This window comes from Apium graveolens, chromosome 3, assembly GCF_009905375.1.
Source record: "Apium graveolens cultivar Ventura chromosome 3, ASM990537v1, whole genome shotgun sequence".
NCBI lineage: Eukaryota > Viridiplantae > Streptophyta > Magnoliopsida > Apiales > Apiaceae > Apium > Apium graveolens.
Window position 1 is genome coordinate 135,345,543 of NC_133649.1, and position 25,412 is coordinate 135,370,954.

General features: G+C 38.0%; 1 protein-coding gene and 1 non-coding gene across 2 annotated transcripts; one reads left to right on the top strand and one right to left on the bottom strand.

The window, feature by feature from the left end:
- Positions 1-12,722: 12,722 nt before the first annotated feature.
- LOC141715543 (small nucleolar RNA R71) lies at positions 12,723-12,829 on the top strand. The gene has a single exon (XR_012572301.1). It is a non-coding gene; the product is annotated as a small nucleolar RNA R71 (small nucleolar RNA).
- Positions 12,830-22,883: 10,054 nt separating this feature from the next.
- LOC141714598 (secreted RxLR effector protein 161-like) lies at positions 22,884-23,645 on the bottom strand. Its single transcript, XM_074518110.1, has one exon. The coding sequence runs from the start codon at positions 23,643-23,645 to the stop codon at positions 22,884-22,886; it is 762 nt and encodes a 253-aa protein (XP_074374211.1).
- Between the last annotated feature and the right edge of the window lie 1,767 nt (positions 23,646-25,412).

The following is a 25,412-nucleotide window of genomic DNA, read 5'->3' on the forward strand; positions in this document are numbered from 1 at the left end:
AGTCCTGATATTATCTCCTGAATCTTAAGTACTGATAACTTAAGTTCTAACTTCAGTATAAGTTCTGATTTCAGTTAAGTACTGATTTGTCTTGTTTAAGTAAGATCTGAAAACTAAACATAAATCATATTAGACATGACATTATCAAATATATCTAACAATGTTATAAATAAATTTATAAACAAATATAATAATCTTTGAAATGACTGTAATACACACACACACACATTACTTTAAGTACAAAAAATAATTGAAAAATAATGTATATGTAATAAAAATAAAAAAAAGGTCATTGATTGTCCACATATTTAGTATTTGATTTAGATAATTGATTGATATAACTTTGCGCTTAAGTTTAATATATCTTATAAAATTCTTTTATGAAAGACACGCATTTTTTTCATTCCAATTTTACATGTTTTTTCTATTTAAATTTACAAAAAGACTATAGAATTTTTCGATGATAATTTATTTTGTGTTTCCGATATCTTATGTTTCAGAATCTCAACCTAGTTATTCACATTCAGGGTGAACATGGTGAATATGTAGAGTTAGAAAGTTGAGAAGTGTGAATGTTTTTTTTAAAGTCATTGAATTAGTGAGAGTGAAATAAATACTAAAATTAATATATAATAACATGTCATTTTAGCAAGTGTATATTATTGGAAAAATTAATAAAAAATAGATTCGACGAACATAAGTAATCGGACTGTACATTTCTTGTCATATAATTTAATATATTTAATCAATGGTCAACTATTATAAACTATTTATTTCAGCTTTTTAATATTTTTTTGTTAAATTTTTATACAAATTTCTGATATTATTGTTAGTCGGTAAAAAAATCAAAATTTTCAGGTTATTAGTTATCAATATCTTTAATAAAATCACACTTTATGTTATTAGATAATATTTGCCAAGTATAGGAGGCTTTACATACTATTCGGTTAGTACGAGAAATTATATAATAAAATTCAAATTCGGTTTAAATCTGATTTATAATACTCGAGACTACATTATATTTGAAACACATTATATTAAATTCAAATATAGACATTACAAATTAAAATAATCTCATTCTTGAGTATGAATTTGTTCTATTTCACCCCACTTTACACCCACTATCAGTAATATGACTAATTTAAATAAAGTACATAAAATAATGTTATAATAATTAAAAATATATTTAGCATTATTTAATCAAAAACAATTTAAGGGTACTAAATTTTATAAAAGATGATTGAATTTATAATTATATATAAACTACGAAAAATGAAAAAATGGAATAAAATAAAAATATGGTGTGCAAGACATGCCTGTACTTTAACAAGACTAAGTCAAATTGACAAACCTAAGTAAATTGTATTATAATCTTAGTTTGCATTTTGTATTGTAAAATTTAAAGTCTCTAAAAATGTTAAAAGAGCAGACTGGAGTCTTTTTCTTCAAACAGTATCAAGCCTAATAATTCTATCTGGAAGAAGATCATGCCTCAGAAGAATTATGAAGAAGCTTGGAGTTGAATAAATCTATTTTGGGAAAAATGTTCTATGTCAAGATCTCTACAAGTCACAGATTTAGTGTTATAGAGAAGTCATTCGAGAGCTCCAGAATGACTTATAGAGAATTGGGTACTAGAGAACTCAGAGATATCGACAAGCCAAATTGAAGACATGAAGATTGGAGATATCGACAAGTCAATTCTTTACTAGAGAACTCAGAGTTATCGAGAAGTCAACATTTATTAGAGAACTCTAAGTTATCGATAAGTCAAATTCTTCATTAGAGAACTCAGAGTTATCGACAAGTCAACATTCATTACAGAACTCTGAGTTATCGATAAGTCAAATTTTACTAGAGAACTCAGAGATATCGACAAGCAAATATTCACTACAGAATTTTGAGTTATCGGCAAGTCCAATTTGACTAGAGAACTCTGAGATATCGATAAACCAAAGTGAAGATATGAAGATGAGAGATCTCGATAAGCCAAATTCTCTTATAGAGAACTTAGAGACCTCTACAAGTTAAATCAACTATGGAGTATTAGAGATCTCGATAAGTCAATATACTTATCGAGATGTCAAGATCTTTATATGCCTAAATGGAGATCTCGAGGTAAAATATCAAAGTATAAATTGTAGACCAGTTCAATATCCAAGATTAACAATCAACAAACAATCCAACCAGTTGGATTGAAAAGTCTACAAAAAGCATCTTGAAGAGTGTGCAAGATCAAGGGTAAGATTAACTGACAAAGGAAGATCAAAGTTAACACCGTATGTAAAGATATGCTAAGCCAGAAATGGAAGATATACTTTTCCTAACATGGAAATGATAAGTGACAGGTTATGAAAGTAAATAGCATATCTTATTATACACTGTGTAAACCAGCAGTTAACTGAGATATAACGTTAACAATGGTCCTTTGTTAGATGTAACAATTTATATCAGGAAAATCTTGTATTTCTCTCAAGAAAGAAGCTAAGCTCTTTATTAACAAAGAGCCTAGAAATTTTGTAGCAAAACATTCTTATTTTAATATAAAATTAAGTGAGTTTTGAAAAATCTGTGTTCACTGTTATTGCTTGCTTAATTTCAGTATTAACACATATCACTGCAAGATTTACATTTACTTTGTTCAAACCATAAATACTTCAAGAAAAGCATAAAAACACAAAAACACATTGACCCCCCCTCTGTGTGTAATTTATTACCTAACAAGTGGTATCATAGCATAATCTGAAAGTAAACAAATTTAAGATCTTGGAAGAATGAATACACAGAAAATCAGTAGCATCAAAATTCCTACTTTTGACAAAGCTAACTACACTCTTTGTTAAAAGAAATATTGTTGTTTATTAGGATGGCCAATCCACTCTACATTCAGATCTCAAAAATGGGCATTTCACTCCTATGGTTAGATTTGAGGAATCTACAGATGGTGAGATGGTCATTTCAGCTCATTATGCTCCAAAAGATCCTTCTGAGTACCCTGAGCCAGAGAAAGAGAAAGTTTTCCTGGATAGTGGTTTACAGCTGATATTAATAGAATCACTTGACAATGTAATGTACAATAACATTGTCAACTGTGACACTGCTAAGCAGATCTAGGAAAAGATTGAAATACTCCGTGAAGGAACTGAGGAAGTTAGATCTAATCAAAGAAGGATACTGATTTCACAAAGGGTTTCATGGCTAAGCCAAAAGAAATTATCATTGATGTGTTTGAAAGGTTTAATAAGCTAATAAATGACCTGCAGCTCCATGATAAATACTATGAAGCTGAAGAAGTGAACTTGAAATTTTTTCTTACACTCCCTGATCATTTGGAAAAGAAAATTTCACCAATTAGAGAAGGGAAAGACTTGAGCAGAATAACTCTGGAAGTTTTGTATGGAATCTTAAAAATATATGAATTAGAAATGATTCAAAGAAAATCATTAAGAGCTGGTCAAAGGCATGTGTTAGGGCGAAAACACGCGCTAAATAAATCACGCAAGTATACGCGTTCGCAAGTAGTATAGAATTATTTCTAGTTCGTTCCCATAGAGACTCTGATTAATTATATTTAATTAACTCTTACTCACCAATGTATGATTACTCTTCAATGTCAAGACAATAACAATTAAGGTTGATTAACTAATATTAACTACGAGAATTAAACACTTGAATTAACAATATTAAACACACATGAGATCATTGTTAGGGCAGAAACACGCGCTAATAATATACACAAGTATACGCGTTCACATGTAATATAGAATACTTTCTAATTCGTTCCCACAGAGACTCAAACTAATTATGTTCAATTAACACTCACTCACCAATGTATAATTACTTCTCAATGTCAAGATAATAACACTTAGATTTGATTAACTAATTATTAACTACAATTAACTACGAGAATTAAGCACTTAATTGACACTTGAATTAACAATATTAAAACACACATGAGATCACAACTTCATTACTACTTCCTTCAATAGTCATTGTCATTACCCTTAGCATGCAACAATGATGATATTAATCGAACAACACGAAACTGATAAAAGCCAACTTTCATTGTACTAATACCATTCTACCAAGCATCCACAATTAATATAGACGTTGAATAGGCATCGATTATGTTGAGACCCTATATGTCTACAGAATTTGACAACATAATGATTTAAGCACAAGTTATTCCTTATGATTACACAGGGCAAGTAAAACAGTTAGAGTTACCCACTAATCATGCATACACATACATGAACCTATGCTAGCATAACAAGTTCTAAACCTCAAGATCCACCGTCGCCTCACAAGAGATTAACACCCTATCTTATATGTTCGCGACGTACATAAGACAAATAAGCACAACCAATACTAGATATCATACAATCATCACACACTAAGGTATTAGACACTAACTAAAGAATTCCATAGTAAATCCGTTACGACCCCATGATCACGATTAGCCCATGATAGAACTCATCGTCATCATGGGTTCATATGAAAGCATGATAATAACACACGAGAATAATTAAAACTACTTATATTAAACCAGAGTACGTTACAAGAGTAAATAGGTTCAAAGTAAAGAAAACTAGCATCCAACGTTACATCGAAATAAAGAATCACAAGAAAATATGCATCCTCTTCGTTGTGATGTGCTAAAACGGTCTTCTTCCTTCTCTCCTCGCTCCTCGATTAATACTACGATCCAACACTATGTGAAACGTCTCTGAAAACTACTTATATAGGAGTCCCATAAAACCCAGCTAACTCAGAAGTTGGAAGCTTAACAAAATCAGGAGTCTAAAATAATTATTTTAAAATTCCGTCCCTGAGCGGCCGCTCAGCATTCCTGAGCGGGCGCTCAGCTTCCTGAGCGGTCTCTCTAGCAGAGCTGAGCGGGTGCTCAGACCCCTTCTGGAAAATGCTCTGTTTTTGCTCCCGTTTCTTGCTGCATTCTGCTCCTATCTTCCCACGCGATGCCAAACACATGCCAAGGCTTATTCTTGATGATATCTCTCCAGAAATACAATTAATACCCTAAAATGCACAAACACTAGAGAAACGCATCAAATACATAAAATAATTGATTCCAAAACATCAATTCAAGCCATTATAAGACGTTCTAAGTGGTATAAAATGCCACTTATCACACCCCCAAACTTAAATCGATGCTTGTCCTCAAGCGTCACAGACTCAAAAACAAAATAAAAACATGCATGAATGCAATCTATATAAAATGCAGCGATCCCCCTTACTACGACCAAACCAACCAACTTAGGACATCTCAACAAATGCAATTAGGCGAATAAAGATCAATCAAATCATGCAAACTAACATACAGCCGGAAACGTGGTGTGTGCGGATGCTTAACAGATATGCTTCGAAACTAGATCAATTATCATAACACGACTATCCTCAAGGTAATCACATGATTATACGAAGAATAAAATTCTAGGCACCAAATGACTTATAACACTTCAAGATCACTGGAGCTTATTACGGAATCATGCTTTTTATTTAACACAACACACAAATGTTTATTTGACCGTGCAATGAGTGAGGTCCACAAAATACTTATACAATGGCATCCATGTAGCGAGCGTTAGGTTAGCGGATCCCAGACTATAAAAGCCTTAGATCACTAGGCACAAAGTCCCCGAAGACCTTAATAACTCGAATACCAAAGAGCCCACTCGTGATCAATTATGCATTAACTCTCTATTTTTTTCTTTTCTTTTCTTCTCTCTTTTTTTATTTTTTTCTTTTTTTTCTATATTTTTTCAAAATTTCTGAGGAAGTGCGTTTCGCTCCATCTTGCTCAACCCTAGACTACTTGCATAAAAATACGAGTCGGCTACTAGCCATTTGACGCCTAGCCACAATTAGCAATGAACTCCACTTTTTACTCCAATTTTTCTTTTCATGCCTTTTATCAGTAAGAACCTCTTATAAATTCTACGCATAATCAATAGATTAACCTTGAAAACCATCAAACCATAACAACAATCTAGTCCTTAAGCATTCTCTAAGACTTAGTGAAATTACAAGTGTTTCTACCATGCACGTCAATCTACAAGACTCAACATCACTTTAACGCTATTACTACACTCGCATCAACATCACAAATCAATTGGTAAAGCAACGCAAAAGGGATCATGGTATATGCATGAGCTACATGACATGATAAATAAAGCTATAAAATAAAGTAAAATAAAATAAAATAATATGGAAAAAATATGTAATTATATGAACTAAACTATCATGAATATGCAACTATATGACACACACACAAAATATTCCTTAACTACCACCCCCAAACTTAAAATCTTCACTGTCCCCAGTGAAGGTAGTAGAAAGGAACACATAGTATACCTACTCAGAGAGATCATCATCATCATCACCCTCAGAGGGTGGAGTATCAAGAGGCGGATATGCAGAGTCATCACCAAAAACTGGCCACTGGATGTCAGCTCCAAGTCCTCTAAAAGCAGTCCCAAGCGCAAGGGTGAGCTCCTGAGCAAACCTACTTTGCGTCTCGTACATAGCATCCATCCTCCTCGACAGCCTCCTATATTGGGCATCAGCCATCCCAGCACCCTCCTAAGCTCTAGAAGAGCCTGCCTCGTCATGCCCTGGTCTCGCCATGGTAGTACCGCATGCTGGACACCCTCCTGGAAGATGATAACCCAGCCCATGCTCCTCGGGCTCTCCACCAGTCCACTCCTGCATCGCATTCAGAGTCCCGGAGTCAATAGGAGCGGCCGGCAGCTGCAACTGCTCGTGAGACGACCACTGAACTCCCACTGCTCGGCAAAGCTTTATAACCGTGGATGCATAAGGTATGTTCATGTGCTTAGCTCCCCTCAAAAACTTCAGAATTCCTTGGTAGATGAACTCACCAAGGTCCACATAGTACTCCTCATTCAAAATACCCCATAATAACTGTGCTCGCTCAACTGTAACCTCATGTGCATGTGAAGTAGACAGAATATTAGCGCAAATAAAGGCATTCCATGCACAGGCATACCTATTCATCGCAATCACCGGAAAATGGCGATACTCGTTAGTCCCAGTCTTGAAAGTCCAAACCGTGCCCGACCTATAGAGAGTAGCACAAATCAAATCCAAGTCAAAATCTTCAGCAGTCTTCTCATTCCAATTCTCCCCTATGGGCTTCCTCTGTCGCTACCCAATCACACGGTGAATCACCTCAGGGTGATAATCCACCGTCATCCCCCGCACAACAGAAAACCCATTCTTTTCAACCTTCACATTCGCATAGAACTCGCGAACAACGTTCATCGGAACTGCCTCTGGTGACTCACAGAAAGTAATCCAACCCTTCTCAGCAATCATTGGCAACAACTTACCATCCCTCCCCGATGGTAAGAATCCCCTCTTCTTCAAAATCGGCTTACCCAGAAGCCTAGTATACTCCTCATTAGCAGCCCTATCAAACAAATGAGGCCTCGCAGCAGTACCCTTCGAAGAATCAATAGTAGGAACAGTGTTGTTGCTATCAATAGTCCTGGATCTCTTGGGTGCCATCGAAACTGAGAAAAAATGTTTAAGATTTGTGTTTTTGAATATGGGAGAGAGTTTAAGGTTTGAAAGTGTATGGGGGAGTATATGGAATAGTTGTATGTATATATAGGGTAGGGATTACGGTAAAATTTGATTAGGAGTGGGTTTGAGGGTTAAAAACGTGGGTAATGAGAAAATAATTCGTGGGTAGTGGGGCTCTGTTTTAATTTTTGATTTTTCAGATTTTTTTGGATTTTTATAAGGCTTAAAAAAATTCTGCCAATCGGGCCCTGAGCGGGCGCTCAGAGGTCTTCTGGGAAAAAAAATTTCTTGCCCTATTATTCTGATTTTTTTGTGGTTTTGGATAGGTTACTAACTTCTAAGGGTTCCTGTAACAACAAATCATGGGTTGTCTCCCAAGAAGTGCTTCTTTTTCGTCATTAGCTTGACGTAGCGTACCTTAATCAAGTTGACAATAAAACGGCACTAACCACTTCCCGGTTTGCCGTGTCCCCATAGTAATGCTTCAAACGCTGACCATTAACCTTGAATACTTGGTCCGGATCATTCTCAAAAATCTCCACCGCTCCATGTGAAAACACAGTTTTGACAATAAAAGGTCTAGACCACCTTGATTTCAACTTTCCAGGAAAAAGTCGGAGACGAGAGTTGAATAAAAGGACTTGCTGCCCCGGCACAAATGACTTAGGATATAGCTTCCTGTCGTGCCACCTTTTCACTTTTTCCTTGTACATTTTGTTGTTCTCATACGCTTGGAGTCGAAATTCATCAAGTTCATTTAGCTGAAGCATTCGCTTCTTTCCAGCTGCATCTAGATCCAGGTTCAACTTCTTCAACGCCCAATAGGCCTTATGCTCAAGCTCCGTAGGTAAATGACATCCCTTACCATACACAAGTTGAAACGGGGTCATCCCAAGTGGAGTCTTGTATGCTGTTCTGTAAGCCCAAACAGCTTCATCGAGCTTTAAAGACCAATCCTTCCTTGACAGACAAACAACCTTCTCTAAAATGCGCTTGATCTCTCTATTAGATACTTCCGCTTGACCATTCGTTTGCGGATGATAGGCAGTAGCAACACGATGATTCACATTGTAGCGCTGCATCATAGAAGTGAACTTACGGTTGCATAAATGCGACCCTTCATCACTTATGATTACTCATGGCGTTCCAAATCTTGTGAAAATCTGCTTATGAAGAAAATTCAACACTACCTTTGCATCATTCATCGGCAGAGCTTTGACTTCTACCCATTTTGAGACATAATCAACTACCAGCAAGATGTACTGATTATTGCAGGATGAGACAAATGGCCCCATGAAATCGATTCCCCAAATATCAAAAACCTCGACTTCAAGCATCACATTTAGCGGCATCTCATCCTTCCTCATAAGATTTCCCACTCTTTGGCAACGATCACACCTTAAAATGAACTGATGAGCATCCTTAAACAAAGTAGGCCGGTAAAAACCTGCTTACAGAGTACGAGCTGTCGTCTTCTCACCACCATAATGTCCACCATAAACTGTGGAGTGGCAGTCTCGTAATATCCCCCCCGTCTCACAGAATGGGATGCATCTCCTAATGATCTGGTCAGCTCCCTGTCTGAACAAATACGGTTCATCCCACATATACCACTTCACCTCATGTGAAAACTTCTTCTTTTGAGCTGTATTCATATTAGGAGGCATTATATTACTGACAAGATAATTCATAATATCTGCGAACCATGGCTCTTCCTCCTGAACTGCGAACAACTGCTCATCAGGAAAAGATTCGTTGATCAATGTCTTATCATGTGAAGTAGACTCAGAATTCTCCAATCTAGAGAGATGGTCAGCTATTTGATTCTCAGTACCTTTTCAATCCTTGATCTCTAACTCAAATTCTTGTAGCAAGAGCACTCAACGAATGAGTCTAGGCTTCGAATCCTTCTTGGAAACCAAATAGCGGATGGCCGCATGATCAGTGAACACTGTCACCTTTGTCCCAAGCAAATAAGATCGAAATTTTTTGAAACCAAAGACTATAGCCAAAAGCTCCTTCTCAGTAGTGGTGTAGTTCATTCGAGCTCTATTTAAAGTTTTGCTAGCATTGTAGACCACATGAAAGAGATTATTCTTGCGCTTCCCAAGAACTGCGCCCACCGCATAATCACTCGAATCACACATCATCTCAAAAGGCTCTGTCCAATCAGGTGTCGTAATAACAGGTGCAGTTATCAAACTCTTCTTGAGCGTCTCGAATGCCGTCAAGCATTCATCATCAAATTTGAAAGACACATCCTTCTCAAGCAAGTTGCACAATAGCTTAGATATCTTCAAAAAGTCCTTGATGAAATGCCGATAAAAACCCGCATGACCAAGAAAACTACGGATTCCTTTCACAGAAATAGGTGGTGGAAGATTTTCAATGACTCTCACCTTGGCTTTGTCCACCTCAAGACCCTTGCTAGAGACCTTATGCCCAAGAATAATGCCTTCACGCACCATAACATGACATTTTTCCCAATAGAGCACCAAATTAGTTTCCACACACCTTTTGAGCACCGCACGAAGATTATTCAAACATTCATCATACGAATTTCCAAAGACGGAGAAGTCATCCATGAACACCTCGACATTATTTCCAATCATATCAAAGAATATAGCCATCATACATCTCTGAAAAGTAGCCGATGCGCCACATAAGCCAAATAAAACTCTGCGAAAAGCAAACGTGCCAAATGGACAAGTGAAGATAGTCTTTTCTTAATCCTATGGTGCAATATATATCTGATTATACCCCGAATAACCATCCAGAAGACAATAATACTCATGACCGGCCAACATGTCAAGCATCTGATCAATAAATGGAAGAGGGAAGTGATCCTTCCTTGTAGCCTTGTTCAACTTTCTGTAGTCCATGCATACCCTCCATCCTGTGACTGTTCGTGTGGGGATGAGCTCGTTCTTCTCATTTGCTATCACAGTAATACCTCCTTTCTTAGGTACACATTGCACGGGGCTCACCCAAGAACTGTCAGAAATAGGATAAATGATTCATGCATCCAGCCACTTCAGAATTTCTTTCTTCACCACTTCTTTCATGATAGGTTTAAGTCTTCGCTGTTGCTCAACAGTCGGCTTACTACCTTCCTCTAGCAGAATTTTATGCATGCAGTATAAAGGGCTGATCCCTTTGATGTCTGCTATAGTCCATCCGATAGCTGATTTAAATTCTCTCAAGATCCTCAAGAGCTTGTCCTCCTCACTACCTGAAAGGTCAGATGCAATAATAACAGGTAAAGTATATGCATCACCTAAAAAAGCATACCTCAAGTGTTCAGGCAATGGTTTAAGCTCCAAGGTAGGTGCTTCCTCAATAGATGGTTTGAGCTTTCCTTCAGTATTTTTGAGGTCAGAAGTACCAAGAGATTCAAATGGCATTTCTAGCTTTCGCCTCTAAGGAGAAGCATTTAGATATTGCAGTTGCTCATTGCCATCCTCATCCTCACTGTCAAAATCCCCCACTAAGGCTTTCTCTAATACATCAGACATTAGCATATGATCAAGTTCTGAAGTAACCACAGAATCAATCAAATCCACTTTTAAGCATTCCTCATCTTTTGTAGGGAATTTCATCGCTTTGAATATATTGAATGTCACATCCTGATCCTGCATCAACATAGTAAGTTCACCTTTCTGCACATCTATCAAGGTACGACCTGTAGCCAAGAAAGGTCTCCCCAAGATTATGGGAATCTTCTTATCTTCCTCGAAATCCAGAATAACAAAGTCTGCAGGAAAGAAGAGCTTATCCACCTTTACTAGCACATCCTCCACTATGCCTCGTGGGTATGTAATAGAATGATCAGCCAATTGTAGAGACATGTAGGTGGGCTTTGGATTAGGCAAATTCAACTTTTTGAAGATCGACAATGGCATCAGATTGATGCTTGCTCCCAAATCACACAGGCACTTGTCAAAAGATAACTTGCCAATGGTGCAAGGAATGGTGAAGCTACCTGGATCTTTAAGCTTTGGAGGTAATTTTTGTTGCAGCACAACACTGCATTCTTCCGTTAGAGCAACGGTCTCAAGGTCATCCAGTTTCACCTTCCTTAAAAGAATACTCTTCATAAATTTCGCATAACTAGACATTTGCTCCAGAGCCTCAGTGAAAGGTATATTGATGTGAAGTTTCTTGAATACCTCCAGAAACTTACCGAACTGCTTATCCAGCTTTTGTTATTGCAATCTCTTAGGGAAAGGTGGTGGAGGATAGAGCTGTTTCTCCCCTGTATTACCCTCAGGCAGAGTGTGTTCAACAGTAGTCTTCCTTGGTTCCGCCGCTTTCTCCCGACGCTTAGCTTCTTCATCACCAACTTCAGCTTCTCCGTCTTTTGCTTTTTCAGCATCAGCAACTTTTTGAGACCTTAAGGTAATAGCCTTGACTTGCTCTTTAGCTTCCTTCCTGCCTGGCACTTCAGTATCACTGGGAAGTGTGCCAGGTTGACGATTGAGCACTATATTGGCTATTTGACCGATTTGATTTTCCAAGGTCTTGATAGAAACCGCCTGACTTTTGCACAACAGCTTAAGTTCCTCAAAATCAACACTAAAGGGTGGAGCTGCACCTCCTTGTTGAGGATATGATTGCCTTTGAGCATACTGTTGTGGTTACTGGAATCCAGGTGGATTAAACTGTTTACTTATGCCTTGCTGATATGGTTGCTGAATAGCATTCTGATTATTACTCCAGCTGAAATTTGGATGATTTCTGTTGTTAGGATGATAAGTAGCTGGCACAGGCTGTTGCGGTCACTGATAATTGTTCATATACTAAACAGATTTATTACCAAGAGAACACTGATCTCTAGCCTGAGAACCTGCACAAAGCTCACAGACCATAGCTATCTGATTGACTCCATAGGTGGCTAAAGAATCGACCTTCATAGACAGCGCTTGGAGCTGCGTTGTACTTGCTGTAGTTGCATCAACTTCCAAAATACCTGCTACCTTCCCAAGCATCATCCTTTGAGTTGGGTTTGATGCTCATTTGCAGCCATCGTCTCAATCAGATTATAAGCCTCAGTATAGCTTTTGGCCCACAAGGCGCCTCCAGCTGCTGCATCGAGCATGGGCTGAGATTGGGCCCCCAACCCATTATAGAAACCAGTGATCACCATCCAATCAGGCATACCATGATGTGGACACTTTTTCAATATCTCCTTGTAGCGCTCCCAAGCTTCGCACATGGATTCTATAGGCTGCTGCGCAAACTGAGTAAGAGCACTCCTCATAGCCGCAGTCTTCGCCATTGGATAGAACTTTACCAGAAACTTTTGTGCAAGATCTTGCCAAGTAGTGATGAACCCAGCTGGTTCAGAATGTAACCAGTCCTTAGCTTTATCCCTTAGTGAGAATGGGAAAAGCCTCAGCTTGATAGCCTCATCAGTCACACCATTATATTTGAAAGTACTATAGATCTCGAAAAAATTCCTTATGTGCATGTTGGGGTCTTCAGTCGCAACACCTCTGAAAGAAATGGAATTCTGCACCATCTGAATAGTGCCCGGCTTGATTTCAAAGCTATTGGCCTCAATAACCGGGTGCATGATGCTAGACTGAATGTCATCAATTTTAGGCCGAGAAAAGTCCATAAGAGCTGGATCTGCCGGAACTATATGATCACCCATTATTACTGGCTCTTTCTGCTCACTTCCCGAATCCGAATCTTCAAAATCTATCTTCTCTGGAATATCAAGAACTTCGTCTGTCTCCTCAGCTGTATCTAAAGTCCTCTTGCGAGTACGAGAATGTGTTTGCATAAACGCTCGCTAAGGTACCTGAAACACAACCAGAAACAATAAGTAACACGTCTTAATCAATGAGTCCTAATGACCACTGATGGTAAGTACATAAACTAAATAAATACGCCGAGTCCCTCACAGCGGTGCCAAAAACATGTTAGGGCGAAAACACGCGCTAATAATACACACAAGTATACGCGTTCGCAAGTAATATATAATACTTTCTAATTCGTTCCCATAGAGACTCCGACTAATTATGTCCAATTAACACTCACTCACCAATGTATAATTACTTCTCAATGTTAAGACAATAATACTTAGATTTGATTAACTAATTATTAACTACAATTAACTACGATAATTAAGCACTTAATTGACACTTGAATTAACAATATTAAAACACACATGAGATCATAACTTCATTACTACTTCCTTCAATAGTCATTGTCATTACCCTTAGCATACAACAATGATGATATTAATCGAACAACATGAAACTGATATAAGCCAACTTTCATTGTACTAATACCATTCTACCAAGCATCCACAATTAAGATAGACGTTGAATAGGCATCGATTATATTGAGACCCTATATATCTACAGAATTTGACAACATAACGATTTAAGCATAAGTTATTCCTTATGATTACACAGGGCAAGTAAAACGGTTAGAGTTACCCACTAATCATGCATACACATACATGAACCTATGCTAGCATAGCAAGTTCTAAACCTCAAGATCCACCGTCGCTTCACAAGAGATTAACACCCTATCTTATATGTTCACGATGTACATAAGATGAATAAGCACAACTAATACTAGATATCATACAATCATCACACAATAAGGTATTAAACACTAACTAAAGAATTCCATAGTAAATCCGTTACGACCCCATTATCACGATTAGCCCATGATAGAACTCATCGTCATCATGGGTTCATATGAAAACATGATAATAACACACGAGAATAATTAAAACTACTTATATTAAACCAGAGTACGTCACAAGAGTAAATAGGTTCAAAGTGAAGAAAACTAGCATCCAACATTACAACGAAATAAAGAATCACAAGAACATATGCTTCCTCTTCGTTGTGATGTGCTAAAACGGTCTTATTCCTTCTCTCCTCGCTCCTCGATTAATACTGCGATCCAACACTATGTGAAACATCTCTGAAACCTACTTATATAGGAGTCCCATAAAACCCATCTAACTCAGAAGTTGGAAGCTTAACGAGATCAGGAGTCTAAAATAATTATTTTGAAATTCCGTCCTCGAGCGGCCGCTCAGCATTCCTGAGCGGTCGCTCAGCAGAGCTGAGCGGGTGCTCAGAACCCTTCTGGAAAATGCTCTGTTTTTGCTCCCGTTTCTTGCTGCATTCTGCTCCTATCTTCCCACGCGCAATGCCAAACACATGCCAAGGCTTATTCTTGATGATATCTCTCCAAAAATGCAATTAATACCCTGAAATGCACAAACACTAGAGAAACGCATCAAATACATAAAATACTTGATTCCAAGACATCAATTCATGCCATTATAAGACGTTCTAAGTGGTATAAAATGCCACTTATCAATCATAACTTCATTACTACTTCATTCAATGGTTATTGTAATTACCCTTAGCATATAATGGTGATGATATTAATCGAACAACACGAAACTGATAAACGCCAACTTTCGTTGTACGAATACCATTCTATAAAGCATCCACAATTAAGATAGAAGTTGAATATGCATCAATTATGTTCAGACCCTGTATGTCTACAGAATGTGACAACATAACGATTTAAGCGCAAGTTATTCATTATGATTACACAGGGCAAGTAAAACGGTTAGAGTTACCCACCAATCATGCATACAATACATGAACCTATACTAGCATGGCAAGTTCTAAATCTCAAGATTCACTGTCGCTTCACAAGATATTAACAGGCTATCTTATATTTTCACAAGGCACATAAGACGAATAAGCACAACCTATTCTAGATATCATACAATTACCACATACCAAGGTATTAAACAATCAACTAAAGAAATCCATAGTAAATCCGCTATGATCCCATGATCACAATTAGCCCATGATAGAACTCATCGTCACCATGGGTTCATATGAAAACATGATAATAACACAACGATATAAACTAATAAAAATAGTTAATAAAAATAGAGTACTTCACAAGAGTATTAAGGTTCAAAGAGTAAAGAAAACTAGCATCCACTATTACAACAAATTAAAAGAATCACAAGATAAACATATGCTTCATCTTCTTTGTTGTTGCGTGTTAAAACGGTCTTTTTAATCTTCTCTCCTTGTTACTTGTTGTTGAAAATGTCTCCCCAATAGGTTTATATAAGAGTCCACAAGAACCAGCACCAACAGAAGCCCATTAGAACTGGAATTCTAAAATCCGGAATTTAATTTCCCGCACCTAGGCGGCCGCCTCCTCCTTCCAGGCGGGTGCCTTCTACTAGGCGGTCGCCTGCTCCTTCCAAGCGGGCTCCTGCAAGCCTTCTGGAAAAATCCAAAGTTTGCTTCTGATTTTGCTGAATTCTTCGCACAACTCCCCGCAACTGATTCCAAGTACTTCCTAAGGCTTATTTTGATGAAATTCTCCTATCTAAACAAGTTATACCCTGAAATGCAAAAAACACTCGAAAATGCGTTAAATACACAAAATACTCGAGTTTAAGACATCAATTCAAGCCGTTATAAGACGCTCTAAGTTGTATAAAATGCCACTTATCACACCCCCAAACTTAAATCGATGCTTGTCCTCTAGCAGCACTGACTCAAAAACAGAATAAAAACATGCATGAATGCAAACTATATGAAATGCAGCGATCCCCATCGTGATGACTAAACCAACCAACACATGACATATCAAAAAATGCAATTAGGTGACTAAAGATCAATCAAATTACGCAAGCTAACATACAACTAGAAATATGGTGTGTGCGAATGCTTAACAGATATGCTTCGAGACTAGATCAATCACCATAAATTAATTATCCTCAAGGCAATCACAAGATTATATGAAGAATATATTCTAGAAATAAAATGACTTATAACACTTCAAGAACATAGGAGTTTTTTACGGAATCATGCTTTTATTCAACATATAAACAAATGCTTATTTGATCGTGCAATGAGTGAGGTCCACAAAAGACTTATGCAATGGTATCTGTTATGCCCAAAATTTTGTATAAAATTTGTTGGGGTCAAAACCGGGTCAATTGGTCATAATTGGGATATTGGTGCCTAAAATTAAGGAAAAGATAAGGCATCTATTTTATCACGAAGGAAGAAGGCGCACCCTACAGATATGGGGAGGCACGCCCTTATGCATACAAGAAGAGTAATACTGATGCCTTACATAATCAAGGCGCGCCCTCATTGGCGAAGGAGGCACGCCTTATTGATATATGAAGAAAGGAATTCAACTGATTCTTAGAGCTATCCCCTAAGGTATTAGGGCGCGCCCTAAGTGAAAAAGATAGCTTGGATGGGACTTCAACATGATTACTTGGACGGGCTCTTTGGAAGATTCAAGGAAGATGGAGATTATTATTACTAACCTATTTGATACAGGTACTCTATTGAAGAACTCCTTCCTGGAGCACATCTACAGGAAAGGCGGTATCCATGGTCAGAGACCTTCAGGGGTATGCCTGATGAATGAAGACCTCCTCCTGTAGTCAATGGGTGTCCTGATTGGGGATATGGGATAAAATCTGGTGTGTGCTTTGGGAGCTCTGTCTCTGTAGTCAACGGGTGTCCTCGTTGGGAGACTTCGGAGTATCCTGCACTTTGCACCCAAAAGCTTGGGATCACATGTCCTGTAATCTGGTAGGGGCTCCTTATCGGGGGGAAGGATGCATCCAACATTTGGGGTGAACCACGGCTATACCTGCGTCCGCGGACTAGAGAAACAGCTGGTAGCGGAGGGTTATCCTTGGTCAGGGAGATGCCTTATCCGTGAAGTCTCGAAGCCGCGGACGAGCCTTGGGCCTCATCGGCGGACATTCCTAAAGCTAGTAGAAGTCGGTTTCCAATGGGTTTCCCATTGGGCCTCGGGACAAGAAATCTAAGCCCGTTAGGTTTCTTGTTCCCCAAGAACTACGTGGCCTTGATTCCCTATAAATAGGGATACGTAGGCAAATTGCAAGGGGTCTGAAGCGAGAGCCATAAGGAGCCACCACCAACCCTAAGCAATTTCAGCCCCTAATTCATCACAACCACCACACTCCGCCCAGTTTTCAGGCGAAGAACCACCATCGTAGATCTTGATTCCGGCTATGAACCTCAAATTTTATTGATACCAAATTCCTCCATCAACAAATTGGTGCTAGAAGGAGGGGTGATTAAGCTTTGCATCTAGGAGGAAAGATGTTTCATTGTGATAGTAATTTTTTAAAGAAATCGTGCAAGATCTGAAAGATCAATAAGGCTGGCAGGAATCAATGAGTGATGCGAGACATTCAGATTTCCAGTGGGTCGTATACACAAGATACGGAAGTAATTTGTTGAATAACTTCAAAAAGCAAAATATTATGTAAAGCCGCGGCCCGAAAACACTAGAGAGAACCCCTTTTCTTAAAATAGAATAAAGGCGAGTTCCTCGTGTTTCTGTGAGTGCCCCTTTGTATAGGAAACGAAGTTTATTGGAAGTATCCTGGTTAGTAACAGTGATACCTCCAGAGTTCAGGGTTCAAACGTCTGATATAATTACACGTGAAAGCTGATAATTTAGACATGGCAGTTATTCAACAATTAAAAATGGAGAGCGCACCTTTGTTCTGGTTTTTGACCTTACTTGACAAAGTGGAAAAAATAGATATATTTCAAAGGTCACGGTATAAGAGCCCAACTATAAGATGTCATGCTTGGTTTACAATGGCTGATAAAAAAAATCACGTGAATTGTGTGCATGTGATTGAGACATGGGGCGCGCCTACACCACAGGTAAAAAAGATCAGTGCAATTATTCCACCAATTGTGTGACAAAATCAGTGTGGATGTTGAGGTAAATAATAATAATAATGTGCATGGATTTTTGCTTGCAAAAGGATTGATGCCGATTTTATAATTATTTTATTATACTATTATTGAGTCTGTGCAAGTTGAAGGAGAATGCATTTTGGATCATGTGAAATAAAGGATAATTATGTTCATCACACATGGAGATGGGAGTAAAGTAGTTATTAATATGAGGGGTCTACTAGAGAATGAGACAAGATGGGTGCATATAAACATGCATTTATCTACAGAGAGTAAATCAAAGAACAAGGAAAAATGGTGCATTCTTGTGTGAGTTAATTACCTGGCATTTAATGTTTGCCTATATAAATGAGCGGGGCCTACGTTGATTGAAGCTTGGGCAAGTGAGATATAGTGAGCTTATATATTAAAAAAAATATAATAACAAAAAAATATATTGAAGAAGCTGGAATGTTGTTAATGGCTTGCTACTATATGATGGGAAGAAAGGTTTCAAATTTTTTCAACATCGTGGCGCGCCCTCCGGTGTAACAATGAAAAATATTTGTTTATATACATACAACTATATGTATATTGAGCAATTGGAGAAGTGTCTAGCTAATACAGAGGTTTGAAGTATAAATATATTATGTGAAAACACTGTGAATATGTATCATGAAGGTCGTCAATGGCACGTTGAGTAATAAGTTGTTATAGATACAAATGGACGCGCCTTAAAGAAAAGAAATAAATTAATGTGCGGGCCTATCCGACATAACGATACAAAGAATGTGAGGTTGGTTTTCATGGAGGCGGAAAAAAAATGAAGGCTAGTAAAAATGGGAGAAGCATGAAGATTGTGCGGGATGTGGTATATTATACGTAAGCCTTAACAAGAATTTGGTCCCAACAATAACTTCGAAAGCCCTGATATAATAGCAATATAAATGTGTGGCATCAATTTGTTATAAGAAACCCTTTGTAATACGTAATGGTATTATATCTGAGGTTGAATCCCTACTTGCAAAATAAAGGTTGACACAAAGGATGATACGTTCACATGACACACATGTAAGCAATAACAAGGGGGTAATAGGCATATTAATCACTGTACTCGTTAAAAACTTTCAAGTGGGTCACTAAGTTAAAAAAGCTTACAATTGCATCACTGAACAACTAATACCTATCAATTACATCATTGTAGTTGCAAATAATTGTGAGTGACGTTAAAATCCTTGAACTTTTGACGGAGAGCCGTTAATTTTTGCCACATAAGTAGCCAAGCAGGTGCCATGTCAGCAGATTGGGTTGCACAATTATTAACTAAACCCGGCCTGGTTAAAACTCCTAAAATAAAACAAACAATTAGCCCCTAAAAGAACAAATATACGGTGACAAAAAGTATGACGAAGAGAGAAAGAACGGCGATCGAGAGAGATGAACAATCAGGATCGAGAGAGATGAACAATCAGAGGGAAATCATGTAAGTTCTCTATCTTTTCGTCATCCTTGCTATTTCTTATGTTTATTTTTGCTTCCAAGCGTGTTTAACCAAGTAATTCTAATTCTACAAAAAAACCTAATTTCATGTAGAACCAGAATTATATGAAACACCGGATGATGATGTATATTATATGTATTGTCTCTTCGTACATATGTATATTATATGTAAATATACTTTATGTATTTAACAGGGATGAAACTTATTTGGGGAATGGTAAGGAGGGAGGTGATAATGATTTATGGACTGAAGGTCAAGGTGATAGGGATGATTTATGGGCCGGAGAAAATGATGAAGGTATGTATGAAAGCGAAACATTATGCAGGGCTTAGGAAGTTTGCTGGTGAAATACTAAGAAGTAACAAAAACAACACTGTTAAAATTACTACAACTAGAGTCAATGAAGAGGATGCTCCCCACTTTCAAAGATTTTATGTATGTTATGATCAGTTGAAAAAAGCATGGAAAGAAGGATGCAGACCTATTATTGGTCTCGATGGCTGCTTTTTGAAGACCGTGTGTGGCGGACAATTGCTATCAGCAGTTGGTAGAGATGGTAATAACTCAATGTTTCCGATAGCCATGGCGGTTGTGGAGACTGAAAGCTATGCTAGCTGGAGTTGGTTCTTACATTTATTAATTGAAGACCTTGAACTCATGGATGGATATGGAATTACTTTAATATCAGACCAACAGAAAGACCTTGAATACAGAGGAGGCTGAATTATTTGAAGAAATGAAAAGAGCTCAACAAGAGGTTGAGACTGGTGAAGAAAAAATTGATTAAAAAATTAACCCAAACACACACAGCAATGATGACAAAGAAACATGTAAGAGACTGGGTCGGGTAAAAAAGGTTTTTTCATTTTATTGGATAATTTGCCATGTAATCACTCCAAGTCAGCAAACTGTTAAAAATTGTAACGGGACTGACGGACATGACTAACTTGAAAGTTTTAAGTTGTTCAGTGATGCGATTGTAAGGTTTTTTAACTTAGTGACCCACTTGAAAGTTTTTAACGAGTACAGTGATGAATATGCCTATTAACCCCAATAACAAGAGGTCCCAAGTATAGTTAGTTTGGATTTAGGATAGTCACGTGGTTTTGCAGGACACGACCTTTGATTAAATAATTGATGGCTAATCTGCAAAGAAGAGTGCAAGGCGAAGTTTGAAGCGGTTGATTTTAAAAAAGTGTGGTAGCCACTGACGATGTGTCCCAAAATACAAAGAAAGGACAGGTTATTGATTACAAAGTCAAAGTTGACAAGATTATGAACAAGAGTGCTCGCCTTTTGCCTTATATTACAAGATATATGGAAGACCACATAGGAGATCAACTTGTACAGTAAAGGAGTACACTACTTTCGTCCCTGCAGAGAAATAAAAAATTAACACAAGAGTAGAGAGGGGTAAAATAGTACTATTCCATGAAAGATGAAGAAATTATGACTTGGTGTTGTGTATAGAGTAGTTTTTCGCAGGACGCGCCCTGTGTAGTTTCAAAGAGCCAGGCCCAACCAGCATGGGACAATAATGTCAGGGCATCAAGCATCAATGTTGTAACCTGTCATATGTTTATAATAAAAATAACGAGGAAAGCCAAGCAACAACAACTAGTTTATTGTAACATGCACATAATTTGGGCGCGCCTCAGAGGGAAAAATAGCTTCATGAAAAGATTGCTCTTAATATGGACTTGTGCATACAATGTGATTACAAGGTGAATAAAAAGAATGGAGTTGAGTATGCAGGAAAAGGCTTGTACAAGGACAAAAAAGAAACTGGGAAACTTTAAAATAAATCATGTTATAATGGTGGTCACCAAACACAACAGTATATAAGATGTTCTGGCATCAAGCCTCGTCTTTAAAGGGTGGAATACGTTGTTGAATGGATGATTCCAAATAAGAATATAAAAGTGAAAGGTCTGTAACATAAAAGAGAGGCGCGGCTCCAGAGATAACGACGAGAGCTCCCTTTTTAAAAGGGCGTATCCCCGTATTTTTGTGAGCCCCTCTACAAAAAATTGGCACTTCTCTAACTTGAAATAGACGCCAAATATTTAACTCTTATAACAGTTATCTGTCAAGACTATGCTATTGTCATGATCTGTAAACAAGGTATCTCATTTAAGGTGTATTTGTATACACAAATTCTTATCTTTAATACAAAGAGGAGATGATAGCACTTTGGGTCAGTTGTGTAAGCTGGTAATGTGGACGCGCCTTCTATATACCGAAAACAGAAAACAAAGTATAGAATTTAGAAGTATTTGGCGTGCGCCATTGCTGGTGGGATCAAGCAATTACTATGCAATCCTTTGATTTATTATGATAAAATCAAAGTTGGTTGTAGGGGAGCTCATACAATTTCAATCAAATTAATTTGAAGTTGTGATCTCGATATAACTTTAAAATGTATAAGAGGCTTGCACGGGTACATCAACTTAGTAAGGGCGCGTCCACCTAGTTGTTATTACTGTGTACATCAAAAAGGAAATGAGGAAGATGTTGGTGATTAAAATTCAAAGTTGTGGACATAAATAAAAGGAAGAGATGGGGTAAATATATACTGTACATGACATCTAAAAAAATACGAGGGCGCGCCTGCATGTATTATTTTGGGTTGTGTATAAAAATAAAATTCAAGTGTTGTGATAAGTCAAGAAAGTAAGGCCAGTTGTTGGAAGAAGTTGTCCTAAGTACAAGACAAGCACGTGAAGCCGAGCATGCAATAAAACAAACAACAATACAAGTTAGGTGGCACGGATATATTGTTAAAGCTAAATAATATTTTGGAAGAAAGCAAAACTTATATTTCTGAATGAATGTTCAACTGGGATTACATTAACCGAAATGAATACAAGGCTTATAAAAGAAACTAACTACAACCCAAACACCTACAAACCAGGAGTATTACCTGGTTGGTTTCTAGCTAAAATGCAACTACATTACACCAAGTCTGATACTATAATGACCAGGTCAATTTATTCAAATCAATAAATAAAACAAACTAAACATGTTTAGACAATAAACCCAATATGCTCCCCCTTAGTCTAAACATGTTCCAGGTTCTTGACTCCAAGCAAGCTCCGCATTTTCTCGAACTTAGCTGCAGACAAAGCTTTGGTTAAAATGTCAGCTCGCTGTTCACTAGTCTTGACATGTTTAATCACGATCAATCCTTGCTCAACACAGTCTCGGATGAAATGATATCGCACATCAATGTGCTTACTTCGTCCATGGAAGATCGGATTCTTTGCTAGATCAATCGCAGATCTATTATCAATATACAAAACAACAGGACCTGGTTTGATCTCGGTAATCTGACTAAGAACCCTTTGTAACCATATTCCCTGGCAAGCTGTATTTGTGGCTGCCATAAATTCAGGTTCACACGATGACAGTGCTACACATCGCTGCTTCTGTGAAACCCAAGAAATTAGATTCTCATCGAGGTAGAATGCCATGCCGCTTGTACTCTTTCTGTCCTCGATGCTACCTGCCAAATCGCTATCAGAAAACCCAGACAAAATATAATTCCCACACCCCCTTTTATAAATTAAACCGTAATGCAGTCTGCCTTTTATGTATCGACATATTCTCTTTATAGCGCTTAGATGCAGCATTATGGGTTTTTCCATATAATGACTGACAATACCCGCTGCATATGCGATGTCAGGGCGAGTATAGACTAAATAACGCAGTCCCCCAACTAGGCTCTTATAGTAAGTTGCATCAACTGGATCTCCATTAATGTCAGCATCAATCTGTAATTTAAACTCCATGGGATACTTCACCGCATTACACTCACGCATACCAGCCTTTTATAACACCTTGTTAGCATACGTTGTTTGTTTAACCTCGATAAAATCAGCACCTTGCTCTACCTCCAAGCCTAAATAATATGACAGTCTCCCAAGATCAGTCATATCAAATTCTCGACTCATTTCCCCCTTGAATTTGACAATGTGAGAGAGATCTGTTCCACTGATGATTAAGTCATTGACGTAGACTCCAACAATTAATGAGTCAGTCCCATCCTTTCGAGTGTACATAGCATGTTCATAAGGATATTTCACAAATCCCAACTTCACCAAGCACTTATTTAGATGTGAATACCAAGCCCGAGGGGCTTGACGAAGACCATATAAATCCTTGAAAAGTTTATAAACCTTGTGCTCTTGTCCCTGTTTCACATAACCTTTAGGTTGTGACACATAAACCTCTTCTAGGAGCTCACCATTTAAAAAAGCAGACTTAAGGTCGAGGTGATGCACCTTCCACGCATTCATGGCTTCCAAAGCCAATATTAATCGTACTGTTTCAAGCCTTGTCACAGGGGCAAAAACTTCATTATAGTCGATGTCGTGTTTCTGCAAATATCCCTTAGCCACCAAGCATGCCTTATGTTTAATCACATATCCTTTTGTGTCCTTTTTTAATTTAAACACCCATTTCAGATCAATGGCTTTCTGACCCTTCGGTAAATCAGTGAGCTGCCATGTCTTATTTTTCTCTATAGTAGCAATTTCTGTATTCATTGCCTCTCTCCATGCTTCATCCCTAGCAGCCTGTTCGAAATTTACTGGTTCATCAACACTTGACAATAATAGCTCGTCCTCGAGTTCCACCTCTTCAGTAGCATTGTAGATATCTGAAAGACGTCTGAAACGTCTTGGGTCACTGTCAGCATCAGACGTACTAGAACTAGCACCTTTAGTAGTTTGAGAGGAAGAAAGGATACGGGTATGACTGGCGTGGTTGGGAAAATAAGACTGTTTGACCCTGAATTTTCACTTTCGAGTTGGGAAGTAGATGATGTGTCTGGTGAATGGTCATCAAAATCAAACTGTATATGTGCATTTCGAACTGAAGCACATTCTGTTTTATCCCATGTCTAGCCTCCCGCTTCATTGAAAGTGACATCCCTGCTAACATGAATACGCTTTAAATCTGGGTCGTACAAACGATAGGCCTTGGTACCTGGTTCCCGTCTGAAATGAAATAGTAGTTTACTTCTGTCATCGAGCATCTGAGTGAAAGGAGTTGGTACTTTCATGTAGGATAGGCAACCAAAGACTTTCAAAGAATCAACGGATGGCTTATGGCCAAACCAAGCCTGATATAGAGTGATGTCTGAAAGTGCTCGAGTGGGAAGCTTGTTCAAAATGTACATGGCATGTCTAATAGCCTCACCCCAGAATTATGCAGGTACTCCTCTTTCTTTCAACAGGCTTCGAGTCATGGCCACAACAGAGCGATTACGGCGCTCTACAACACCGTTCTGCTGTGGTGTGTAAGGCGTGGTATAATGTCTTAAAATTCCTGCTTGTTCACAGAATGATGTAAAAGTTTTGGAGCAAGATTCTCCTTCGCGATCCGTGCGTAACACCTGTATAGTCTCCTTTGTTGCATTTTCAACTAACAACTTAAACTTCTTAAAATAATTCAGTGCTTCATCTTTAGATTTTAGCATATAAACCCACATCATACGAGTATAGTCATCTACCAATAACATAAAATTGTGATTACAATCAGGGGTGGGAGGTGATATAGGTCCGCAGAGGTCTCCATGTGTTAAC